Source organism: Capra hircus, chromosome 16 (assembly GCF_001704415.2).
Source record: "Capra hircus breed San Clemente chromosome 16, ASM170441v1, whole genome shotgun sequence".
Lineage (NCBI taxonomy): Eukaryota > Metazoa > Chordata > Mammalia > Artiodactyla > Bovidae > Capra > Capra hircus.
In genome coordinates, this window is record NC_030823.1 from 37537764 (window position 1) to 37562790 (window position 25027).

The 25027-nt window shown below is 35.4% G+C and overlaps 1 protein-coding gene across 12 annotated transcripts in view; it reads left to right on the forward strand.

Moving 5' to 3' along the window:
* The window catches only part of PRRC2C (proline rich coiled-coil 2C), a 95071-nt gene that overhangs the window by 26288 nt on the left and 43756 nt on the right, over positions 1-25027 (forward strand). For 7 of the 12 annotated variants that reach the window (XM_018060308.1, XM_018060298.1, XM_018060306.1 and 4 more), the window contains exons 2-14: positions 1578-1743; positions 2635-2812; positions 4356-4465; positions 5551-5676; positions 7239-7459; positions 10233-10315; positions 10987-11120; positions 11201-11288; positions 12729-12873; positions 14382-14435; positions 17340-17973; positions 23645-23814; positions 24246-24495. In XM_018060308.1, the coding sequence (XP_017915797.1) occupies positions 1632-1743; positions 2635-2812; positions 4356-4465; positions 5551-5676; positions 7239-7459; positions 10233-10315; positions 10987-11120; positions 11201-11288; positions 12729-12873; positions 14382-14435; positions 17340-17973; positions 23645-23814; positions 24246-24495 (2305 nt within the window). In that variant the 5' untranslated portion in view covers positions 1578-1631. The remainder of the gene's footprint in view (positions 1-1577; positions 1744-2634; positions 2813-4355; positions 4466-5550; positions 5677-7238; positions 7460-10232; positions 10316-10986; positions 11121-11200; positions 11289-12728; positions 12874-14381; positions 14436-17339; positions 17974-23644; positions 23815-24245; positions 24496-25027) is intronic. The other 5 variants (XM_018060300.1, XM_018060304.1, XM_018060309.1 and 2 more) reach the window with 3 other exon arrangements.

Below are 25027 nucleotides of genomic sequence, written 5' to 3' on the forward strand. Positions count from 1 at the left end.
AGACCTGGGTTCGATCCCTGGGTCGGGAAGAATCCCTGGAGAAGGAAATGGCAACCCACTCCAGTACTCTTGCCTAGAAAATCCCACGGATGGAGGAGCCTGGTGTCCATGGGTTCGCAGAGAGTCGGACACGACTGAGCAACTTCACTTCACTTGCACCTGTGATTGCAAGCGATCTATATGTTAATGTAGTTCTTTTGGTTGCAGGTAAGTGGTTTACACAGTTTATTTCAAATTGTAAATGTATACTTGGAGAAGCTAAGTAATTAGTTATAGGAGACAGCATGGTATAAACCGACTGACCAGTAGCCTTGATTTCAAAGCCAGTCTCGTTTATCTATGAACATCAGTTTCCTCATCTGTAAAACCAGAATACTAACTGTATCATAACATTTTTAGTCTAAAATGAGATAATAGATGTGAAGATTACAGATAAACTTTATGGCACTACATGAATACTGTATGTTAGTTGATATGAATGTAAAATCATCCCTCTGGATGTGATGCTTATTCTGTAATTGACAAATGTAAAACCAGTGCATGAAAGGATCTTTATGATGATAGGATCTACTCAGGCATTCCTTGACTTTGAATGCTTTTTGCATTATATCCTGTTCTGTACTCTTCAGCTCCCATGCTTATAGCTATTGTTGGTTTCTTGTTAGATTCACTACCTCCTGCCCTACTTCTACTCTCAAAACAAATAAAGCAAACATGCACAGAAAAAGAAACAATTCCTAAGATTGATAGTGCATACCTTAATAAATTGAAGAGAAATAGTATGAGAGCTAATCAGTATCTCCTCCCCTGTGTATTATTAGGCTAGTTTTTAATTAGGGTATATTAATTCCAAAGATGAACATTCTCTTTGTATATGAATGTTCATTAAAGTACTCTTTACTTCTCATATACAGAGACTTTTGACAAGTGTACACTATTTCTTTTTTTTTTTTACACTATTTCTTGAACACTTACTCTGTAGTGAAATAGAATACTATGTCTTAGATTTATGAGGGAGTGTTCTACCCTTTGCAGAATGCAGAGAAAATAGAATGTTCTTTCTATTCTAGACTGTTAAATAAAAGATTCTTGTTAGACACATATTGCCTGAAAACACAGGCATGCAGTTTATAAGAAGAGGATGTTATCCTTCTGTCCCATTTGGATTCCATATGTGTAAGCTGATCATGCCAGTCATCTCAGTCCTATTAGGTTGAATATTTGTTTATTAGATAGAAAGACATTCTCCATCAATTAACTGTAGTTCAACTGTTCATCTCAGTATGGCTTAAAACCCTTACTCTCTGTAGAATAGTTAAGTGGTTACAAACCATAAATAATATACTCACCAAGCACACGGCAGTTTATTTTGATTAACTTTGTCACATGTTGGTTATTGGAATTTTACAGTATTAAACAGGCTCATGAAATTATTATTAATGTGAGTTATTAAAGAATGATTTAACGTCTCGTTTTTATTTTTCAGAATTTCTGTGATCATTTGAATTTACTAAGTTTTTAGTAAACTAATTCTAAAATGTTCCTCCTTATTTCTCTTTCTTCTGTTAATCTTACAGACTGATTTTAAAGGGTGTGGCAGAAGGTTCTAGACTCGATGAGTTTCCACCGAAATGTCGGAGAAGTCAGGCCAGAGCACGAAAGCAAAGGATGGGAAAAAGTATGCGACACTCAGTTTATTTAATACTTACAAGGGTAAATCATTAGAGACTCAGAAAACCACAGGTGAGTAAAATCAGGTGGCTTTTATGTTTTTTGTAATTTTCATGGTTTCATTTTATTGCTCTAAGTGATAAACTAGAGCTATTGCTGTTAGGATCTAGGCAAATCTGTGTTAAAGCAGCCCTGTTTGTATTGGGCTTTTTATGTACATATCTTTGAGGGGATATGAAGTTTTTAAAGTTAAAAGTTTATAAATGTTTTAAAATATGTTTGTTTTTTTCCAGTTTGTTGTCAGCAGAAAATAAGTTAAACTATATGGTTCCAAAGGGGAGACTTGGTTAATGAGATTAATAGGTATAAAGCTAAAATTATTTTAATCAAGTGTAGTTGATTTACAGTGTTTGTTAATTTGTGCTGTATAGCAAAGTGATTCAGTTATACATATATATACATTTTTTATATTATTTTCCATTACAATTTATCACAGTATATTGAATACAGAAGGACTTTGTTTCTCCATTCTATATATACTAATTTGCATTTGCTGATCCCAAACTCCCATTTCACCCACTTCCCCTGGGCAACTACAGGTCGGTCCTATATGTCTGTGAGATTGTTTTATATCATATTTATTGTTTCACATATGAAGTTTTGAGTTTAAAATCAGTTCCTTAGGGAAAAGTACAAAACAGCACTTTCAGTGTTTTCTTTTTTGTAGTTTATAGAGTTAGTTCATCTGTTAGAATTTTTCAAGCATCTGTTCAGTGACTTGATAGTTAAATTTGAATACAACTTCTACCTTGGGTTATGTTGCAGGTTTGTGGCTTAGTTTTACATTTTGTTTCTTAAAATACTAGAAAATAATAGCTCAAGATTCCCATTAATTCCTATTGTCTTTTGTGTTGTTTTAAGAATAAAATAGTTACTAAGAAAGTTGATGTTACTGATCTTTAGTTGCAGCTCGCCATGGATTACAGAGTCTTGGAAAAGTTGGTATTTCTCGGCGTATGCCTCCACCTGCTAACCTCCCAAGTCTCAAAGCAGAAAACAAAGGCAACGATCCTAATGTGAACATTGTACCTAAAGACGGCACAGGATGGGCATCAAAACAAGAGCAACACGAAGAAGAAAAGTAAGTCGAAGTCTACTAAGAAAATGAAATCATTCCCCATTCTTTGAGTCCCTTCTATGTGCTAGGTGTTATGCTATGTGTATTACATATATCATGCCCTTTAAAATGTTGTATATATAGTCAGCTCTTGTGTAATTTTTACTAGGAGTGGGTTTAGTGGCAGTATTTTCAGGTGTCAGAATAGGACAGATGACAGAAATACTGATCATAAGTTTCCTTTTATCGTACACTGTGTTAGGCTCCCTCCTATTCCTCACCAAATCAGGCATTCTCTTTCTATGATTTAAGAGCTGCTTCTGTTAAATAATTTCCACAAAGCTTAGAGTTCCTGTCTGCCTCATTGAAACTACCTGATGTACATCATAGGTAATCAAGTAATACTATTTGAATGAATAAAGAATTAACAAGAAAACTGGCATGGAATTAGTAATGTCCCTCTTAATCATAATTCATTCAATAAATATTTAGTATTCTGTTTCAAGAACGATGCAGGGTTCTTGGTTTATTGAACGACCAAGCCAAGTAGTGGTAATTTTTAAAAATAAGGCAAGAAAATGAGTACTTGATACTTTTTGTCTATAACTGTTACTAAAGCTCTGTATTCTGGAGAACTTTATATGATAAATGCTACTACTTGGGTGAAGCTTATCAAAGGCTTATTGTTCTCTACTTCTTAGTTAATAGAATTATTTTGTAGTAGCAAGTCAGTTTTAGGTCTGAGTATACCAGAAATATATTGCATTTCTTAAGTCTGTTAACTGTTTTATTTTTAAGCCTTAACTCATTGCAAGGATTGAATGACACTGTGAAAGTGAAGTCGCTTAGTCATGTCCAACTCTGAGACCCCCATGGATTGTAGTCTACCACACTCCTCCGTCCATGGGATTTTCCAGGCAAGGGTACTAGAGTGGGTTACCATTTCCTTCTCCAGAGGATCTTCCCGACCCAGGGATTGAACCCAGGTCTCCCACACTGTAGGCAGATGCTTTGCCATCTGAGCCACCAGGGATGTCAGTTGAAACTGTAGACCCTTGTAAAACACGTTATACTCATGGGGACACATCAGTCAGGTTGCTATGACTTCTTTTGATTAACAGTAATATGTAGCGGTGAACCTATTGACTGCTGAATGGAGAGCTTGCTTATTAGCCTTAGCTCCTGGCTAATCCCACCAATCCAGACTGTATGTATGCCTGTAATGTTATTTCTAATTATAAATGTTTACTTCATCAAAAGTAATTTTTGGTAGCTATGTTCAATAATGAGTGCTATTTTTTTCTCTCTCTCTTCCTTTCCTCTTCCCTTCCTTTCCTTCCAAAATTAAAAACAAAGCTGTCATCTCCTTGGGTTATTCAAGGGTAGAAATAAAAGAGGACAAAAATAGCTGTACTTCTTTTAAAGGAATGTTGCAGAGAGAATGCATGGGGGGTGCATCTGAGTAAATATGTAGCTAAAATCATTTGTATACAGAGTTAGCTTAAGTGACATAATTATTTTGTTTAAACATACAATATCTGAAATAATGGATTCATATTTTTTTAAGAGCACCAGAAGTTCCACCAGCACAACCAAAACCTGGGGTTGCAGCTCCCCCAGAAGTAGCACCTGCTCCCAAATCATGGGCCAGTAACAAGCAAGGTGGGCAAGGAGATGGTAAGTAGACATTAGCTGGGGAAACTGGTTAGGCTTGATAGTTACTGAACAGCCATACAGAAGATAAGGGGCAAATTATACTGTTTTGGCAGGGGCAGAGAACACTGTCAAAAGAAATTATTAGACCCTTAAAAAAAAGGATCTTTTAAAAAAATCTTCTGGTCTAGTTAAGTTTCAGTATTAAGACCTATGTATGAGCCAGTAATAGGAATCAAAGAAGTAGTCTTTAAGATACCCCAAGCCCCACATTACTCTGTCTTTACCCTCTGTAACCAGACAAAATCTTGTGCCTTCAGTTCTGAGACAGAAAATACCCAGACATTAATGTTGATTGCTGTAAACCATATTAATTTCCATGCGTGCCCTTCAGCCTTTCCTGTTTCAAGCATGCTACTCCCAGTTTCCACGGTAGGGAAGATCTAGGAGAATAGCCATCAAGGACAGTAGCTGTGATACTTCCCTCCCCGATAGGAATGATGGACTCCCCAACAAAATATGATTTCCCCACTTGCAAATATGTCTGTAAAACATATAGAGAAACCCATCTAGGCCCTCAAGCTAATAAAGTCAGTTCTTTTAGTTTATGGAAGTGTAAAATAAATAGGCAGGCAGGTAGATAGGCAAATGAGTGAATAGTGAGGTGCCATCAGTATCTCAGCAGTTAAACAAAAACATCATAGCCTCACCATATTTGTAGTGTTGACTCATAAATTCTGTTTTAGTAATGTTGTTTAAACTGGTTCTTAGTGTTATTTATTAGCAAAATAATTTAACTTGTGTTGAAAATGAAAGGAGTCATAATAAAAGAGAAACAGAAGTGAAACTCTACTTGTTTGCTGCACCAATTTTAATGAGTCTGCCAGAATGATGTCTGGCAGATGCCTTTCTCAGACTTTGTTTTTCTCCTCATGGCTGTTCATTAACTTTCCAAGGGATTCTAATTCTAGATAAATTGAAAATTTTATGGATATGAACAGTTACCATTGCAGTGTGGAATAAATTACCAAAAAAAGGAGAGAGCTCTGTCCTGGGAGAGTTTTTGTATTATCTTCAGTATTGTATGTATTTTTTTTTTTAATGCGTAGGAATCCAGGTGAATAGTCATTTTCAACAAGAATTTCCCAGCCTACAGGCAGCTGGGGATCAGGAAAAAAAAGAAAAAGAAGCAAATGATGACAATTATGGACCTGGACCCAGTTTACGCCCACCAAGTAAGAATATTTTTTCTTAGTAAAAGTATAGAATAAGATTATATTTGTGTTCTATTTTGATATAACCTCCTGCCTGCTGCTGTTGTATGTAGTTTGAAAAGGCAGACAGTAACTATAGTTGATTGCCACTCAAGTATGGTTTTTACATGAACAGCATCAGTTTAACTTGAGAACTTGTTGGAAGTATGTGTCTTGGGCCTCACACCCAACCTACTAAATCAAAAGTTAGCTTTTTAACAAAATGACTAGGGAACTTACATCAGTATTTGGTTATTTTTACAATAGTCAAAATTTTTATCAAACCTCCCCAATATGCAATATTTATATATAAATTATGTCCATTCACTTGCTAATATTCAAGGATCCCTTGCTTTCTGAATTCAAACTGAGGAGCTAATCAGTTTGAATGGTAAGAGATACTTGTATTATGTGCATTATAAAGCATAAACTAAAAATAGAAATGTAAAATCTTTGAGAGATTTTAAAATGTCTAATTAATTTTTTATTTTTATTTTTAATTATAGTTATGTGGTTGATGAGTTTATATTAGGAATAATAGTGTCAGCTCCACTATTTTCTTGTTTAATTTCTTTTCACCAGTTATCTGTTGCTGTGTAATGTATTTGGCAGCTTAAGATAACAAACTGAACTGGACATTTCAGTCTCTGACGGTTAGGAATCTGGCAGCCACTTAGCTGGGGGTTCTCTCTCTTCAAAATTACAGTGAAGCCCTCATCTGATGCTGGCCTGACTGGGGCTGCTGTGTCAAGCTCTCTCGTGGCTCATTTGTGTGTGGGTGGCTCACAACATGACTTCCTCAGAAAAAATAAGGAGGGACAGACAGACATCTCTCACTCAAGATGGAAACCCCCAGGCTTTCATAGCCTGTTTTCAGAGAAGACCGCCAACACATCTATCTTACTGTACAGGTTGCACAGACCAATCCTGGTACACAGTTGAGTGGACTACATCAGGTGTGAATAGAAGGAGTAGAGACCGCTTGAACCAGAGTTTCCTTGTAAAACCAATTATCTGTTTTATCTGGTTACGTGTAGTTGAATCGGGTTACACAGACACTAAATCTGTGCACTTGGGCACATGTAATAGGCAGTAATAGACGAAAAATGAATAAGAGCATGCATCACTATCAGTCCTTTTGGGGTATAGAACTCCCTTCCCTCAGGACTGCTCTGGTATAACTGATTTTAATCTCTGTATCAAAAACTGGTGAAGCTTGATAGGGAATTCTTAATATTTTCTTCCCCAACCTCAGTGTTTGCTTCTGGAGGTAGCCTCTGAGGTATATCCTCTCTACTTTGGAAGTCACTGCTCTGACTACCTAAACACCTTCAAAGCCTAGATATCTAGTACAAACTAGATTAGACTTTTACTGTTTCTTCACTATGCTTACTTGATTTCTAGTACAGAGTAGATTAGACTTTACTGTTCCTTCACTGTGCTTACTTGCTAAAATATTCTTGAAATACGCCTCACTTGGTTGCACTCTGTTACATTTTGAGATTTTCTTTGTCTTCTTATTTTCCTATCTCTTTTCACACCAGATGTTGCTTGTTGGAGAGATGGTGGTAAATCTGCTAGTTCATCTTTAACGTCTGACCAAGATGAAAAGCCTGGCCAGGATGAAAGCACAGCTGGAACATCAGAGCAAAGTGATATCCTCAAAGTGGTAGAAAAGAGGATAGCTTGTGGTCCTCCACAGGCTAAACTGAATGGACAGCAGCCTGCCCTTGCTTCGCAGTACAGAGCTATGATGCCTCCTTATGTGAGTATTGTTGAATCAGCAAGGGGCTAAATAAGAGGTTTTTGATCTGGATACCAAGGAAATAATTGGAATGGGGAAAAATTTAGGTCTTTATTTTCATTAACATCTAACTAAAAATTAACATTTCCTTTGATTATGAATTTAGGAATCAATCACAGCAGTACCTGAGTTTTACCCTTAATAGGCATCATAGGTATTTTCATATAACATTACATTAAGATACTGCAAATATTTTTTATACTCAGCATAATTCAAATTAGTGTTACTTATTGAAGCATGCATGTTACCATATCACAAATTTTGCTTTTTAAATATCGTGGTGACAGAATTTTAGTATAATTAATTTCTTAGTAATCCTGTGTTTTCAGTTAGGCATTTAAAAACATTTTTATGAGATGAGGTCCATAGGATTTATCAGACTGCTAAAGGGGTTGTTCATGGCACAAAAAAGGTTAATACCTGCTTTAGTTCTAAAATTTTTATTAATATACCTTTAAGTGTTTTTAAAATCTTTGTATAATGAAATATTTTTAACATTCAGAAATAGAAAGCATGAACTTTCTTCCACCCATATCTGCCATACATCTTCAACAGTTACCAATTTGTGGTGCATCTTGCTTCACTTAACATTTCTCACCATCTGGGATTACTAAACAAATCCTAGTAGATCATCTCATCCATATATATTTTAGATTAGATTTTAAAAGAGAAAGACTAGGGGAAAATTCACAGTGCCATTATCACACATATATAAAAAAAAATTCTTTAAATACTAAATCATTGTTCCAGTTTCCCTGATTATCTCTTAATTAGGATCCAGATACCATCTATTCTTGAGATTGGTTGGTATTTTTCTTAGCAATTTTATTATCTATGATTATCTTTTCTTCCATCTCTTATTTTCTTAGGAGCATATCTGTTACAGTTTGTTATCCCGTGGAGTTTCTCATAGTCTGGATTTTGCTGATTCTGTCCTTATAGTTTCATTTAATATATATTTCTGAGGGGACTTCCCTGGCAGTTCAGTGGTTCCACACTCCCAGTGCAGGGGGCACATGTTTGATCTCCAGTCAGAGAATTAGGTTCCACATGCCACACATTGCACCCCCACCTCAAAAAAAAAGAACCTAAGAGTGGCAGGGGAAATTTAATTTTGAAAGTATATATTACTATATATACTTCTGACCCCCGTATTTCCTATAAATTTGTTGCCCTCTTTTTGTTTGCTCTCAGTCTACTGTGAAATTATATGGTGTGTTACATGTATTCAAGTAAATAAATTTACGTTTTATTTAACCATTCTAAGAGAGAAGGAAATAAATTATTAGTACAATTGCTTATTGAGTATTTTCTTTAATTGTTGGGGTGTATAATAAGGTCAGTCTTAAATGCTAACCTGACCTTGAGTAATGATTTGTATCCAAATACTTGTCTCCTGGTATTTTTCAAGTTGTGCTTCCAAGGACCCCTGAATTTCCAGATGTGGGGGTGGGATAAGGGAAGTTAAGAGGGAAGATCAAGTGAGCTCTGTTACCAGTTTGATCAATGAATTTATTCAAATAAAGTGTTTCACTAAACAAACATGTTTTAAAATATTATATATTGAGAAGTTGTTTCTACAATGTTTTTGAGGCAAATTCCTAAATTTTAAACATTTAACACCACATAAATTAATATCTATGCCTGAGTAATCAGAAGGATCTAATGCAACTTAACCTATGACCATTTGCCCTCAATCATCTGTTTGCTAATTTCAGTGTGGAAGTGAGATGGAACCAAAAATTCTCTGGAGTATTCCCCAGGCACAAAGCTTCCCCAGTTGAGTTTCAGCTGTTGCTTATCTTAATTAACCTTTGCTCCAACTCTGCTTAGAAATTTCTTCTTTACATAGCACAATCATATAAGCATAGCTTTTCTTCAAGTATGAACTAATTTCCTCATCTAATGGTTCTTTTGTTTTTAAAGAAAAACTAATCTATTTCAGGATATAAATTATGTATTTAAGGTAATACAATTTCATTTTTTTAAAACATAATTTAACCTGGATATGAGAAGAGTAAATAACCAAGCACTGCTTGACATTTCTTCCCTTAGAAACCATAGGATAATTCCCTTGGTATTACTAGTTGTCTTCATAAACTTATCATACAAATTCTCCTAAAGTCAGATTCACAGAGCCAAGTTCCCATGGAGAGCATCATCTTTGGGCCTTTGTATGTAACTACTATCTGTGTAATAACTTGACTCAGAATCCACTTGTGCCCTACCCATAGAAAATCCCTCAATTAGCTGCCTCCCCACTTCCTCCCTCACCTTTCTCTGGTTATGGGCTATCCTTGTATCTGAACTGAGTTCTTTACCAACAAATCTGCTCTCAGTTAATCTACCAAGACCGCATTAGGATGAGGTTTCACATTGTATCATTTCACATCTTTAAACTTGGTTAAGAAAATTGAAGTTTTCTGAGGTGCATGCATGTTGTGTTTGTTATATTTTCAGTTCCGTGCACAGTTATTTTTATGAAACTTTGTTAATGAGATAACAGAAGTTCTTAATATGATGTGTCCTAGTTCTTACCTCTTTGTAATGACTTGGTAGAGGCAGTAGTTTTATAAAAGGCTTGTTACTGACAGTGTTATCTATACCAGTAGATAAAATTCTATATTCACAGTGCTATTTAATCATTTCTATGTATTACAATTTCAGGCTTGGGTTAACTTTTTTTTTAATAACTTAGTAGCTAAATTTACCAATTTTTGTTTCCTTTATGCAGATGTTTCAGCAGTATCCTAGGATGGCCTATCCTCCTCTACATGGTCCCATGAGGTTTCCACCTTCTTTATCTGAAACAAACAAGTAAGACTATTAAATGATTAAAGTTTGCAGGGTATATGTATATATATATGTGTATATATATATATGCTTGTTAAAATTTTCAGGAGGTTGAGTAGATTGTGGGGATTTATTATTCTGTCTTCAAGGTACATTTGTCATCAACAAGTAATTGGTTAACTTTCCTCAAGATAGAACAAAACTACTTTAATCTTCTAAAACATTAAATCATTTGACATAAAATACTGAAAACTGAAAATTGTGGCCCCCGAAATGGATGGCACTTGTTTACTCTTTCTTCCTTCCATGACGTTGATAACCCCCATTCTTTTTTTTCTTAATTGTAAACCTTGAGCAGCCTCCTGAATGATGATTTTCCTTCAAGTTCTTTATTTTCAGATGAGTAGTACTCTTAGCCATATAGACTTCTAATGTATATTTGTTGTATTTTAAATGCTTGAAAATTTTGCTGTTAAATATCTGCATAAGAAATATCATTATGTATTGTCTTAAATTTGTGTGTTAATCTTACAGTCTCTTCATACACATGTCAGTGCAGAATACTTTGTATATCATCACGTAGAAAGCATTAATGTTGAATTGAAATTAACTAAATTCCAATCTTTTACTATTTTCCTAATTTAGTATCATTAAAACTTAGTATCCTTTTTCCCTCATAACCTGTCACTGCTTAGAGGCCTTCGAGGAAGAGGCCCACCTCCTTCATGGGCCTCTGAGCCGGAACGTCCCTCCATCCTTAGTGCGTCAGAACTAAAGGAGCTTGATAAATTTGATAACCTAGATGCTGAAGCTGACGAAGGTTGGGCAGGTAGGAGACAAGATTAATAAAGCATTTTTAGATTTTATACACTTTGAAACAGTCAGTCTGAATTCTCCTTAATTTAATAGGTGCTCAGATGGAAGTGGATTATACAGAACAGCTGAATTTCAGTGATGATGATGAGCAAGGAAGTAGTAGTCCTAAAGAAAACAGCAGGTAAGTTGTGATATCTGTTACTAATAACAGTGTGAATTTGTTAATGTAATGTGGGCCATTTATTTAATTTTATTTTTGCCTGCTCTGGGTCTTTGTTGCTCGCAGGCTCTCTCTAGTTGTGGCGAGTAGGCGCTGTTCTCTAGTCGTGCACTGACTTCTCTTTGCGATGGCAGCTTCTGTTACAGGGCACGGGCTCTGGAGAGTGCGGGCTTCAGTAGTTATGGCCTATGGGCTTAGTTGCCTCTTGGCATGTGAAATCTTCCTGGACCAGGGAGTCCAGGAAGTGAGTCCCTGTCCCTTGCAGTGGCAGTTGGATTCTTAAGGACTGGACCACCAGGGAAATCCCATAAGAGCCATTTATGCAAAGAGTTTTCATTGATAGGCATTTCCTCCCTGCTTATAGAATTTCTACGTTCTACTCTGAGGATTTTTACTGAGTGGGAAGGTGATTGATGAGCCAAATTTTCAAAGTATGAATAATCAAGGAATTAACAGTCTGATGTTTCTAAAGAAAATATTTATTTTTAAAAAAGAAGCTGTTTATATGGCTGAGTCCCTAACCCGTTCGCCTAAAACTATCACAACGTTATTTGTTAATTGGCTATATGCAATACAAAATAAAAAGTTAAAAACTACATAGATGCTCATCATCTAATGGAGATACTTTGAGAGACAGTATCAGGGATCATTTAAAACTTTTTACTTGCTTGACCTAATCCATATTTATAAAATTGGAGAAAACTTACTTGGGTTACAATAGCTGTTTCAAGTCTTTGATTTTTTTAAACTTAGCAAGGAGCAATAAGTTCTTGGGAAATGGGAGCTTTTCCTCTTTCTTTTTTTTTTTTAAATGTAGGGGCGAGGTCAGGAATATATGGGTCATAAAGCATAAAAATTGGGCTCTTAAATAGGAGCTTGCATGTACGTATCAGTATAGTTTTTCAGCCATATGTTGTAATCATTGCTGTTTGATGATCAGCTGTGAGATGCCTGTGATTTGTCATTACTTTTAAATACTACAGCTTGATTGCTGTTTTTCATTAAATCAGAGCAAATTAGAGTAAATAAGAATAATTAATTGTCTGGAGTATTAGTTGCATTCAGATGAGAGTTTTGGGTGAGAATAATAGATTAATAGAAAATGATGGAATCATATTGTGTGTCAAGTGTGAGTGTCTGTATTTGACAAGTACTCTATTGCAGCTTATATCTTGTGATAATCTGGCCAAGCCCAGGCCCCATCACATTGTAGATAATAGTGTATATTTCTCGAGTGAATAAATTTGCATTGCTCAATTAAAAAGCCATCTCATTCCTTAATGCATTTTCCCCCAAAACTATATGAAGGTAATGTCTTTTTTATGTTGAGAAAATGCATTTACTTAACATTTATATTTTGTCCATTCTACTTATTATTTCACTTGGGTTTTGATTCTTCAGTGAGGATCAAGGTTCAAAAGCCTCTGAAAACACTGAAAACCGAAAAGAACCAGATGAAGTTTCCAGCACCAAATCATCTTCTCAGATACCTACCCAGCCATCAGTAGCAAAAGGCCCCTATGGGAAAGGACCACCGTTCAATCAGGTTTGTGGGAATCATGAGGTTCTTGTCACTGCAGATAAGGGACAAGGATGAATTAGTCTTATAATCATAGAGTTGGAAAAAGACTTAGGAAATGGAAACTATATATTTTTTCTTAAAGAGACATAAACCATAGATTTATTGCATACCAACGGGAACTATCAGTACTATAGTAGCTAAAAATATCGAGTAGAAACTAAAGTTTCACTCTTTTCCTTCTTATAGCAGCTTGGTCAGGTCAGAGTGGAAGGATAAATTGTTTTTCCAAACAAACATACCTGAAGTGCTCCTCAGTTTATTGGATGCTTTGTAAATCCTAGTTAGTATTCATGTGTGAAATTATATATATTCCCAGTAGGGAAATCACACTAGGGTGTAAAGAAATCTATGAAGTCTGAGCTATTTTGAAAAACATTTTTTTTTCAAGGAAGCATATGGACGGTAGATACACTTGATCTTGCTTCTAAAATGTAGTAAGAACTACATTACAATGCGAGAATTTAAAGGGACTGTCTTCCAGAAAGCCTACTTTAGTAATTCATGGTATACTCAGCATGAATTTGTTGAATTCATACAAAACAAATGGAGGAATGGTGCCTTCAGGGAGGTTAAAAATAAGTAGCTAACAGTGCAGTGACAGAGTGCACATAGTTCTTAGAAACTTCTGTGTAAAAGATTTCATAAAAAACGTGCTACTTAAAGCAAGAAATAGCCAGTAAAAGGAAAGGAGCAATTCCAAAGGGAAGGGACCAGTTCCTACCAGAGTGGAGAAGTATGAAAGCTTCATGGAGAAACATGGCCCTGTGAAGAAGTCCCCAGCAGTGTGATATTGGAGAGGAGTAAGAGAGCTGTGTAAGAGCTAGTAGTTGTCGAGTAGTAGATGCTGTATCAGAAGTTTGCATTTCATAAGCCATTGGTGAGTCATTGGAAAGTAAATCTGTAAATTCTGGAAAAGCAGGTTTTTTTAAGTAATTTTTAAGTAAAACCTGTATTTCGTGTGACTTTTAACTGACGTAATAGGGAATGATGAACGGAGAAATATAAATAATATCTTTATGTGTGTGTGTGAGACACTGATATATAAAAACAAGTGACTAATCCATTCATATCTGGTTCCAGTGTTTTAGATGTTTCTTTTCTCTATATAAACTTAAAAAGTTTAGTCTGCCGTTAGGAAAAAAATTCCATAAAAAGAATTGGACCTATATAAATAAAAATTTGAAATTAAAGGCATAATTCTCCACAGCCGGATTACTTGGGCTACAATTCTAGAATTTTTACACTAAGAATCTATTTTTAACAAAGTTATTTTGTGTTTGTAACCTTATGAAATGCCTGAGTGACTCCATAGAATGTAGTTATATTATAGGGACTGATGTACTTTTACTTAAAAAGGAAAAGAGTAATGATGTTTTGCAGTCTTTTGGTCTCACTGAAAAACATTACAGTCAGAAATATTTGAAGTAGATACTTTTTATCTTACTTTGTAAAAATTTTTTTCTTTATAATAGGAACGTGGACCATCATCACACTTGCCACCACCTCCAAAGTTGCTTGCACAGCAGGTAAATCTTAACTAAATGCTTATTAATGGTCTGTAGGTATTATTTGCCCTATTTATTATAGTGGAAAGGTTCTGTGTTTCTTATTGATAATTTTTATGAAATAGTTACCAACTGTACCTTGTAGCTGCACCTCTTGCTTTAGCCTGTCCCTCTTCCTTCTCAGCTGATTAGCGTGCTCCTAATTTTTCTAAGAAAATAAGAAGCACCTGTTCTTCCTAATCAAGTACCTTTCCTGTACTTGTTTTCTATTGTCCTTGTTCCTTAGGACCACCTTTCTACTTGTTCCCTGGATCCCATCTTTGTCGGTTACCAATAATATTGTCTCTCACCTTCAAGAAAAGTTTTAAACACCAACCCTTCTTCAACTTCCACTACAGTTCACACCTCCCCATCACCACCACCCGTTTCCTCCCTATATCTCTGTTCTCCTTCATGGCAAAATTGTTTTAGTGAGTTCTTTACACTTCCTGCCATCACTTTCTCATTAACCCTCTCCAGTTATACTTTCGTCTCCCAGTATACCTTTGAAAAAATGTTATTATCAAGGTTAGTAATGACTGTTCCATCTTGCCACAGTCAGTTCTCTTATATTCATTTACTTAATCTCAGCAGCAGTTAGCATAGGGAATCTCTTCGTCCCTCCATCCTTCTAAAATTTGCTTTTGAGATATCACAGATATTAACAGTTCACAGGCCTTCCTTCCCTGATCACTGTTGTGATAGGTGCACGTACCATCACCATCATCTGCACTAGTCATTTTGCTTTTAACTGTTGCATGCTCTTTGTAGCATTTCTATACACATACAAGCTAAAACTAAAACATTTAGCAGAAAATGTAGAAGAAAGTCTTTATGAACGTGGGCCAACAAAAATGTCTTGGATGAGACAAAAAAGACATGAATTAGAAAGAAGAGATTGATCAGTTTGATTTTTGAAAAACATCTCTAAGGCAAAGAAAAGATATCACAGGAAAAATATTAGTGTTTCATCTGACAAGGAAATTATATTGGGCAGTGGGGGGTGCACGTACGTGTATTGAAAAACTCTTGCAACTCAACAATGAAACCAAAGAGTCCAACAGAATGATTTGAACATTCATTTCATAAAGTAAGGTATACAGATGGCTAATAAACACATGAAAAAATGTTCAATATTTTTAGTTCCCAGCAAAATGAAAACTAAAACCGCATTGAAATTTTGTTACATGTCCTGAATTTTCAAGGCTGATGGCACCAGTGGCACCAGATGTTGGCAAGGTATAGAGCAGGTGACACCCTCATACATTGCTGATGGAGCCATAAAACCTGTGATCACTTTGGAAAACAGTTTGGCAGTTTCTTATAGAGTGAAACACATAGTTGCCATATGACTTGGCAGTTCCATTCCTAGGTATTCATCTAAAGGAAATGAAAACATGCATTTACACAAATACTTAAGCAGGAATAGCTGTAGCTGTCTTATTCCTAGTTAAAAAACTAGAAGCAATCCAAAAGTATGTCTGTCCACAGACAAAACAGTATGTTTCTGATGCTGTAGTATCCAGCAATAGAATTGAGCAAACAGTTGTTGCACACAGTGACCCCAAAACCACTACCCTGAGCACCAGAAGCCAGATACAAAACAACAAAACTTTTTGTGTCCATTTTTGTGAAATTTTAGGAAAAGCAGAACTACTCTATACTACAGAAGTAGATTACTGGTTGCATGGGGTCAGGGATTCATAAAGAGGACTGATGAAAATGCTCTATAGGTTGAATGGGGCAGTAGTTACATAAGTTTATCATTTGTCCAAAGTCATCAAACTATACAGTTAAAATATATACATCACATTTTATGTAAATTATACTTCAGTAAAGTTGCTTTTCAAAAAAATGCTCAACTTAGGTGTGCTTATATAATTACTTTGTTTTTGCAGCTTGTCTTTGAGGTATGGATTAAGTAACAATACCAGAGAGATGGAGCAGTTTTTCTAAGGTAGCACTGTTAGTAAATGGTAGAGTCTGGATTCATGGTTTGGTTGGTTGGTTGGTTGTAGCATTCAGTCCAGTGTTTTCACCATATCATTGTTTTCTCTTTTGTAGGAATTCTGAATAGTTACATGGCTTTTAAGGTTTCTTCACCCTAGTAGCTATTAAAAATCAGTATTTTAAAAGCACATTTTTAGTTCCTTGATGTTTCAGCTCTTCATGTGCTTTTTTTCATTCTGCTTATCTTTGCATAGTTGTTGGCATTGATTTTAGACTTTGTAGTAATATGTTTTAGAGCACATCAGTTGAAAATTAAATCAGTAAAACTCAGTCTCTAAGGTGATTCCCTCTCCACCATGGGCTCCAGATATGAATCTCTCTTTAAACATAGACTTCTCAAAAAAAAAGGATTCTCTACCCAGGCTGCTTTCTAGGAGTTTCTTCTCCTTTGGTGTGTCAGCAGCAGCGGTGTCTCTGTGCACTTCACTTAGTTTCTTTGACTGTCCACTCTTTGCTTGTAACTGCACCCCGGTCTTGGCTCGTGTGGTGCCATGTTGCGTCTCTATGGGCTTCCTTTCCCCCTCTTTAGCATTCCATCCCTTGCAGTTACTGCTAAAGCACTCATATTCTAAATTTCCTTTGTCTCTAGATTTAGATTTTGAAATACTAGTTGTGGCAGCTTCTAATTTTACTCAGCAAATACTGAGTGAGCATTAATGTCTGGCACAATAGACAGGTACATGCTCAGTTAATATTAGATGGCTGGATTAACTATTCTAGAAACTTATCTAGATATACTATTTTCCCCACATTTTGCCTTTAATGTGTATGTTTTTCAGGGAAATTTTCTGATATTCTATGGAGAATTTTGCTCCTGCTGTTTGTGATATATCCTGTGTTGTCATACTCATCTGAGAATTTATTTTAAAATTTCAGCATCCTCCTCCAGACCGACAGGCAGTACCTGGAAGACCAGGCCCTTTTCCTCCCAAGCAGCAGGTCCCAGATGAAGATGAAATATGGAAGCAAAGAAGAAGGCAACAGTCAGAACTTTCTGCAGCAGTGGAACGTGCTCGTAAACGGCGTGAAGAGGAAGAGCGAAGAATGGAAGAACAAAGGAAAGCAGCATGTGCAGAGAAACTTAAACGACTGGATGAAAAGCTTGGCATAGTGGACAAACAACCCTCTCCAGAGGAAATCAGAGAAAGGGAGAGAGAAAAAGAACGAGAAAAGGAACGGGAACGTGAGAAAGAACTTGAGAAAGAACAAGAGCGGGAGCGAGAGAAGGAGAGGGAAAAAGAAAGGGAAAGGCAACAGGAAAAGGAAAAAGAACTGGAGCGAGAACAGGAAAAACAGAGAGAAATGGAGAAGGAAAGGAAGCAAGAAAAAGAGAAGGAGCTAGAACGGCAGCAAGAAAAGGAAAAAGAGCTGCAAAAGACGAAAGAACAGGAAAAGGAATGTGAGTTGGAGAAGAGAGAGAGAGACAAAGTGGACGAAAAAATTGAACACAAAGAACCTACTTCAGAACCTATGGTAGAAAAACCAGAAAGTGAAAACAGCTGTAACAAAGGTATGATAGTCTTGTTTGTCCTTATGTAAGCTTTGCAAAAGGCTTCCTATTAACTTATATTGTGAATGTTGGATGTTTGTGTATTTTTAAAATATGTAATCCAAATAAAAGTGATTGATGTTTTTTGGTTATAGGTTGAATTTTACTGGATACTTTTTTTTTATTTGAATACTTGAAAATGTGGGTTTTGTTCTGTAATTTTTTTTTATTATGATAAAATTCATGTAGCATAAAATTTAGCATCTTAACCATTTTTTATTAAAATGATATTAAAAGCACTCATCATGAACCATCACTGCCATCTATCTCCAGAACTCCTCTCATCTTGTGATATCAAAATTCTATATCTATTAAACAATAACTCCCCAGCCCCTGGGTGGTGATTCCTGTGGGTGTGATTGTAACTGTTGGCAGTGCCTCATGTGGGTGGAATCATATAGTATTTGTCTTTCTGTGACTGACATTTTTGTTTATCATAATGTCCTTAAGTTTCATCAGTTGTAGCATGAGTGAAAGAAAAAAAGAAAGGATAGAATTTCCTCCATTTTTAAGTCTACTAATCCATCACATAAATGCACACACCATATTTTGCTTACCCCATCTGTTGATGAACACTTGGGTTGATTCCATGTTTTACCTATTTTGAATAATATTGATGTGACTGTGAGTGTACAGAGATATCTCTTTGAGACCCTACTTTCATTTCTTTTGAGTCAGGCATACCTCAGAAATGTTGTAGGTTTGTTCCAGACCACAGCAATAAAGCAAGTCATGTGAATTTCTTGATTTGCCAGTGCATATAAAAGTTATGTTTATACTATTCTGTAGACTATTAAGTGTACAATAGCATTTTCTTTAGAGATATATATGTGTGTATATATAGTATGTGCATACCTTAATAATACTTAATTGCTAAAAATGCTAACCATCACTAACCCTTCAGTGAGTCATGATCTTTTTGCTGGTGTGGGAGAGTCTTGCATCAGTGTTAATGCTGCTGATGATCCAAGTGGTGGTTGCTGAACGTTGGAGTGGTTGCTGTGGCAAATGTCTGTAAGATAGCAATGAAGTTTGCTGCGTCAATTGGCTCTTATTTTACAAATGATTTCTCTATAACATCAATGCTGTTTCATAACTTTATCCACAAAAAATCTTTCAAAATTGGAGTCAGTCCTCTCAAACCCTGCTGATGCTTTACCAAGTAAGTTTATGTAATAATAATCTAAATCTTTCGTTGTCTTTTTAACAGTCTTCATAGTCATCCCCAGGAGTAGATTCCATCTCATAAAACCACTTTCTTTGTTCATCCATTAGAAAGCAGCTTACTGTCTATTCAAGTTTTGTCATAAGGTTGCAGCAATTCAGTTGTATCTTGGCTCCACTTCAGATTCTAGCTCTCTTGCTGTTTCTGCCGCATCTGCAGTTACTTCCTCCACTGCAGTCTTGAACCCCTCAAAACCGTCCAATACTAAGTCGAATAAAAGTAGCAAAAGGTGGCACCCTTGTCTTCTTCCTGACCTTGCAGAAAAACTTCTCAGGCTGTCAGCATTGAGTGTGGTGTTAGCTGTGGGTTTCTGATAAGTGGATTTTATTATATTGAAGTAGTTTCCTTCTATTCCTAGTTTGAGTATTTTTATCATAAAATTGTGTTGAATTTTGTCAAAAATCCTTTTCTGTATTAATTTTGATGATCATGTTATTTTCCTTTCATTCTGTCAATGTGTAGTATATTGATCAGTTTGTATATATTGAACCATCCTTGCATCCCAGGAATATATCCCACTTGGTAGTGGTAATTAGTATACTTTCAGTATGTTGCTAAATTCTATGTTCTAGTATTTTATTGAGAATTTTTGCATCAGTGTTCATAAGAGATATTTGTATTTATCTGCAGTTTTTTTGTGTCCTTGTTTGGCTTTGCTATCATGGTGATGCTGGTCTTGTAAATTAATTAGAAAGTGTTCCCTCCTCTTCTGTTTTTGGAAGTTTGAGAAGAATTGATGTTAGTTTTTTAAATGTTTGGTGGAATTCATCGGTGAAGCCATCAGGTCCAGGACTTGACTTTGCTGCAAGATTTTTGATTGCCAAGTCAATCTCCTGGCTAGTTAAAAAAGTCTGTTCATATTTTATGTTTCTTCGTGATTTTTAGTGTTGGTGGATGTTTTCGTTTTGGAGACTGTACATTTCATCTAGGTTATCCAGTTCATTGGTGTACAGTTGTTCATAGTTCTCTCATAATCCTTTTTATTTCTGTATAATTGGTAGTAATTTCCCATTTTCATTTCTAATTTTAGTAATTTGAGTCTTTTTTTCCCTTAGTTTACTGTCCCAGCTAAATATTTGTCAATTTTGTAGAGCTTGTCAAAGAACCAACTTCTGTTTTCATTGATTTTTCTCTGTTTTTCTGTTCTCTATTTTCTTGATCTCTGCTGTGAATTTTATTTCCTTCTGGTACCTTGGGTTTAGTTCTTATTCTCATTCCTTAAGTCATAAGTCTAGGTTATTGATTTTGAGAGCTTTCCTGGTCTTTAATGTAACCATTTATAGTTATAAATTCCCCCCTTTACTTTTCCTGTATCCTGTAAGTTTTTGTATGTTGTGTTTTTGTTTACATTCATCTCTTAAGTATTTTCCAACTTCCCTTGCACTTTCTTTTTTTTAATTTTTTGGTTGTTTAAGAGTGTTATTTAATTTCTTGGAGAAGGAAGTTATTTAATTTCCACAAATTTATGAATATTCCTTACTTCTCTAGTGGTTTTGAACTTCTTTCCATCTTGGTTAGAGAAAAAACTTTCTATATCTGTCTTTTGAGCTCTTTTGAGAGTTAATTTGGGTCCTAACATTGTCTGTTCTGAAAATGTCCTTGAAAAGAATGTGCTGTTTTTGAGTAGAGTGTTCTGTATGTGTCTGTGAATCTAGTTAGTTTGGTGGTGGTTTAGTCACTAAGTCGTGTCTGACTCTTTTGACTCCATGAACTGTAGCCTCTCAGGCTCCTCTGTCCATGGGATTCTCCAGGCAAGAATACTGGAGTGGGTTGCCGTTTTCTTCTCCAGGGGATCTTCCCGACCTGGGAATCAAACCTGGGTCTCCTGCATTGTAGGCAGATTCTTTACCAACTGAGCTACGAGGGAAGTCCAGAGTTGCCCTAGTTGGTTTATTAAGTCCTTTTTCCTTACTTCTGTGTGGCTGTTCTACTCATCATTGAGATGGAGTTGTTGAAGCCTCTGAATGTACAAGTATGTATCCCCTAGTATTTTGCATCATAGTTTTTTTGATGGTCCTGTTACTAGGTGTGTAAATGTTTATAACTGTTGTGTCTTGCTGTATTGAACCTTTTATTAGTATTTAATGACCTTCTTTGTCTTTTGTAAAACTTTGATTTAAAGTCAGTTTTATCTCAGTGTAGCCACCCTGCTCTCTTTTGGTTACTATTTCCATGGAATATGTTTTCATTTTCAGTTTATTTGTATCTTTGGATCTAAAGTGAGTTTATTGTAGATATCATATAGTTAGATGACCTTCAATTCTATTTTGTCAGCAAAATAGTATTGGCTTCATACTTAGATGCTGATTCTTTTACTCTTTTATGATTCCACAGCATTTAACTATATGAAATCTCCTTTGTTTATACATGGGTTAATACCTCTAAAATTTAAGTTGAATAGAGCTTAATGGGAATTTTGGATTGTCATAATTAAATGACTGCTCTGTTCATAATTTCATGTTTGTTTTTCTACCAGCTTGGATATATAAAAGCTTTCATAGGTTATCTATATGCTTACCAGAATGCTTCCCCTCCCCCGCCCCCCCCCCCCAAAAAAAACAACTTTGCTGGACTTCCCTGGTGGTCCAGTGGTTAATACTCTCTGCTTCCATCACAGGAGGCATGGGTTCATACCTGTTGATGTGTGGCACCACACACCCCCCCACCCCCCCAAAAAAGCTATTTCTTTGCTAGCTATAATCAGCTGATGTATTCTTCCCAAAATTGGATCAAAAACCCTAATTATTAGAACTGTGTTCCAAATTTAACATTTGGTCTTAGTAGAGTTAACAGTGATTTAAAATAGAAAGAGTTTTATTTCAGTACATTTCTGTTAATGGAAATACTGAAATTTTTTTTTCCGTAAAACCCATGCTGTTTCTGTAAGACAATGCTGCTTGAAGTTATAAAGCTATTTAAAGTTTTCCTTTAAGTTTTTAATCTGTATTCTAAGTTGCCTTCAAATTTGGTCCTTAATGTCACTATAAAGAGAAGTAAGAGTGTTTTGTCTCAACTTTTTCTTATCTCAACTTTTTTAAAAAATAAGATATAGTCCGTGCAGATTGTTGAGTTACCAAATTGCACAGATTTCTTATATTAAGCAGTCTAGAGATAATTTGATGTTGGTTATAGGCTTTTATTATGTATCCTGAGCACTTAGCTCAAAACGCTTAAAAAAGGTAAAGCAAAATTTCTCACCACAGAAATGAAAAATATTTTTATACTTTGATGAATTCTGAAAGAACAATCTTAGAGAATTTTATTCACAGTTAATGAGAAAAAACCATGAATTAGAAATAAGGAAATTCATTTTAGTCATAGTTTTGCAAGCAAATACATGTATTGACCCTGATTAATTTACCGTCAACAGCGACTATATATTGTACATGAACTAATTTTGGTTTTGTTTTTAGTGATCATTATTTGGTGGCACTTATATTTTCATTCACATTTTATATGTCCTCTGATGGCAATTTAACTTTAGCTGGGTTTACCAGTAACATGTACCCATTTTATTTTTAAAGGTTGCACCTTCTTGGCTGTCTTTTCCCTCTAATATTTTATCATTTTTAAAACATTTTTAATATTGAATGTAATACAAAGTTTGACTTTTGATTCTTTACTGCATGGTTTTACATTGGCTTTACATGAGCTTTCCCCTTAAAATTCACCTCTGATTCTCTGAGAAAAGAATTTATAACATAACATGGCTTTGTAGTTGTAACAAATGTCATTTTCTAGAATGAATATAACTCTGGTTTTCTTTGCGATGAGAACTTTTTTTGGTTGAGGGGATGTGTATCGTTCTCCTTTTTGTGTATCATAGTTGATACCTTTACATAGAACAATGATTTATATATTTGAAGATATCGGTGATCATTTGGTTGTCATGATCATTCGTTTTATGATCATTAAAATGAATGATCATAGTTTAGATTCATTAGTTTTCTCTATAGATAATCCCCTAATCAAAAAAATTTTATAAACCAACATGTTCTATTTTAAGTATTTATAGGCCATTCTTGTTTTCATCTAAATGCTAGTGAACCACAAGTAAATGTTGACAGCAGTGTTAACATTTATTGAAACAGTGAAAAATAGAGTTGGAAATGGTTTATTATCGCAAAATATCAAATACAGACTTTTGCATGATAAAGCATCTAGGCATGTGAGTTCTATCTTAAGAATCCATCTTTGAGAAAATCTGAGGTTTTGTTAAACTAAGGTTACCTCATTGCATTGATGGTTACCAATATTAAAGTACAAAATGGTTTTTTGGAGTAAGGATACTTTCTTCCTCATTAACTTTTAAAATATGTCTGATTATTTCACTCCAGTATGAACAGCATGTATTAATGTTAAGTGTCAGAGATGAGTATAATTATCTTTCACCTTTTCTTTGGACAGAGGACGACCCAGTTTTCACTAGACAAGATAGCAATCGCGGTGAAAAGGAGACCACGCAGGCAGCACATGAAACAGAACCAGAGTCAGGGTCTCAGCCTCGGCCTGCTGTATTATCTGGCTATTTTAAACAGTTTCAGAAGTCTTTACCACCACGATTCCAGCGGCAGCAGGTAACAATAAAAACATTTTATCTTGTACGTGTGATTTGAAAGGTATATTGTTCAGTAGTATGAGAAATAATTTAACATAAAATTCAAAATACCAAAACATACAAATTTCCTCTGAAAAGTTTGCCTCTTTTAAATTAGTAAAAGTTTGCTGATAGGGGCTTTATACGTTCCTTTTTTTCTTATGCCTCATCTTCCTTTCTAGGAGATGGTTTCTTGCAGTGTAATTGATGAGTGATTAGTTACTGAAGTATAAGGCAGAATGTCATAACTGAACCTTTGTTCTCTTGTCTTGCCATCTCTCACTGTCAAATGTGTTTTGAGTTCTTTTCCCTCAGGGTTTCAAAAAAGCCTGTTTTCCAATATGATTGGTTGTATTGATTTATCACATGGAACTAAAGGCTCAAAATGTGCGATCCTGCCTATTTTTTCAGGAACAGATGAAGCAGCAGCAGTGGCAGCAGCAGCAACAGCAAGGTGTGCTTCCACAAACGGTTCCTTCTCAGCCATCCAGCAATGCTGTCCCTCCACCACCACATAGACCTCTTTACCAGCCCATGCAACCTCACCCCCAGCATTTGGCTTCCATGGGTTTTGATCCAAGGTGGCTCATGATGCAGTCATACATGGATCCTCGGATGATATCAGGTAGACCTGCTATGGATATTCCACCCATTCATCCTGGTAAGTTGAAATTGGCATTGTCTCCTGGCTTACTTGCAGTTGTGCAAGTTTAGAGTTGTTCATTTTCCCCACAATTTTAATCTTACTTCCTTTGAGAGATAAAATCTAGTAAGAACTTATATAGGACTTCTTAGTCATAAAATGATGTATCTTCTTTGAGCACAGAGTAGTTAAATTCCAATTACTGTACCTACAGTGTGGTAAGACCAAAATACTGTACTTTCTGTTTTGTGAATATTATTTCAAAAATTTCAGATGGAAAATTACTGTCTTAGTTATAACATCTGTTGTTTGCTGCATTGTTTTCATTCTTTCAGGTGTTTCAGCATTTAATTTTATCCATATGTTATATATTACAGCTATTTTTTCTGTCATTCAGCCTACCACCTGAATTTCCTAATAGGTTAGCTAAAAACAAATAGCTGTGTTTATCAGAATAAACTCAGATAATCCAGTACTAAGATGGCATAGAGGAAAATTTAGAGGTGATAAAAATACGATCAAGAATTACATCTTGATTTTTAAATTTATA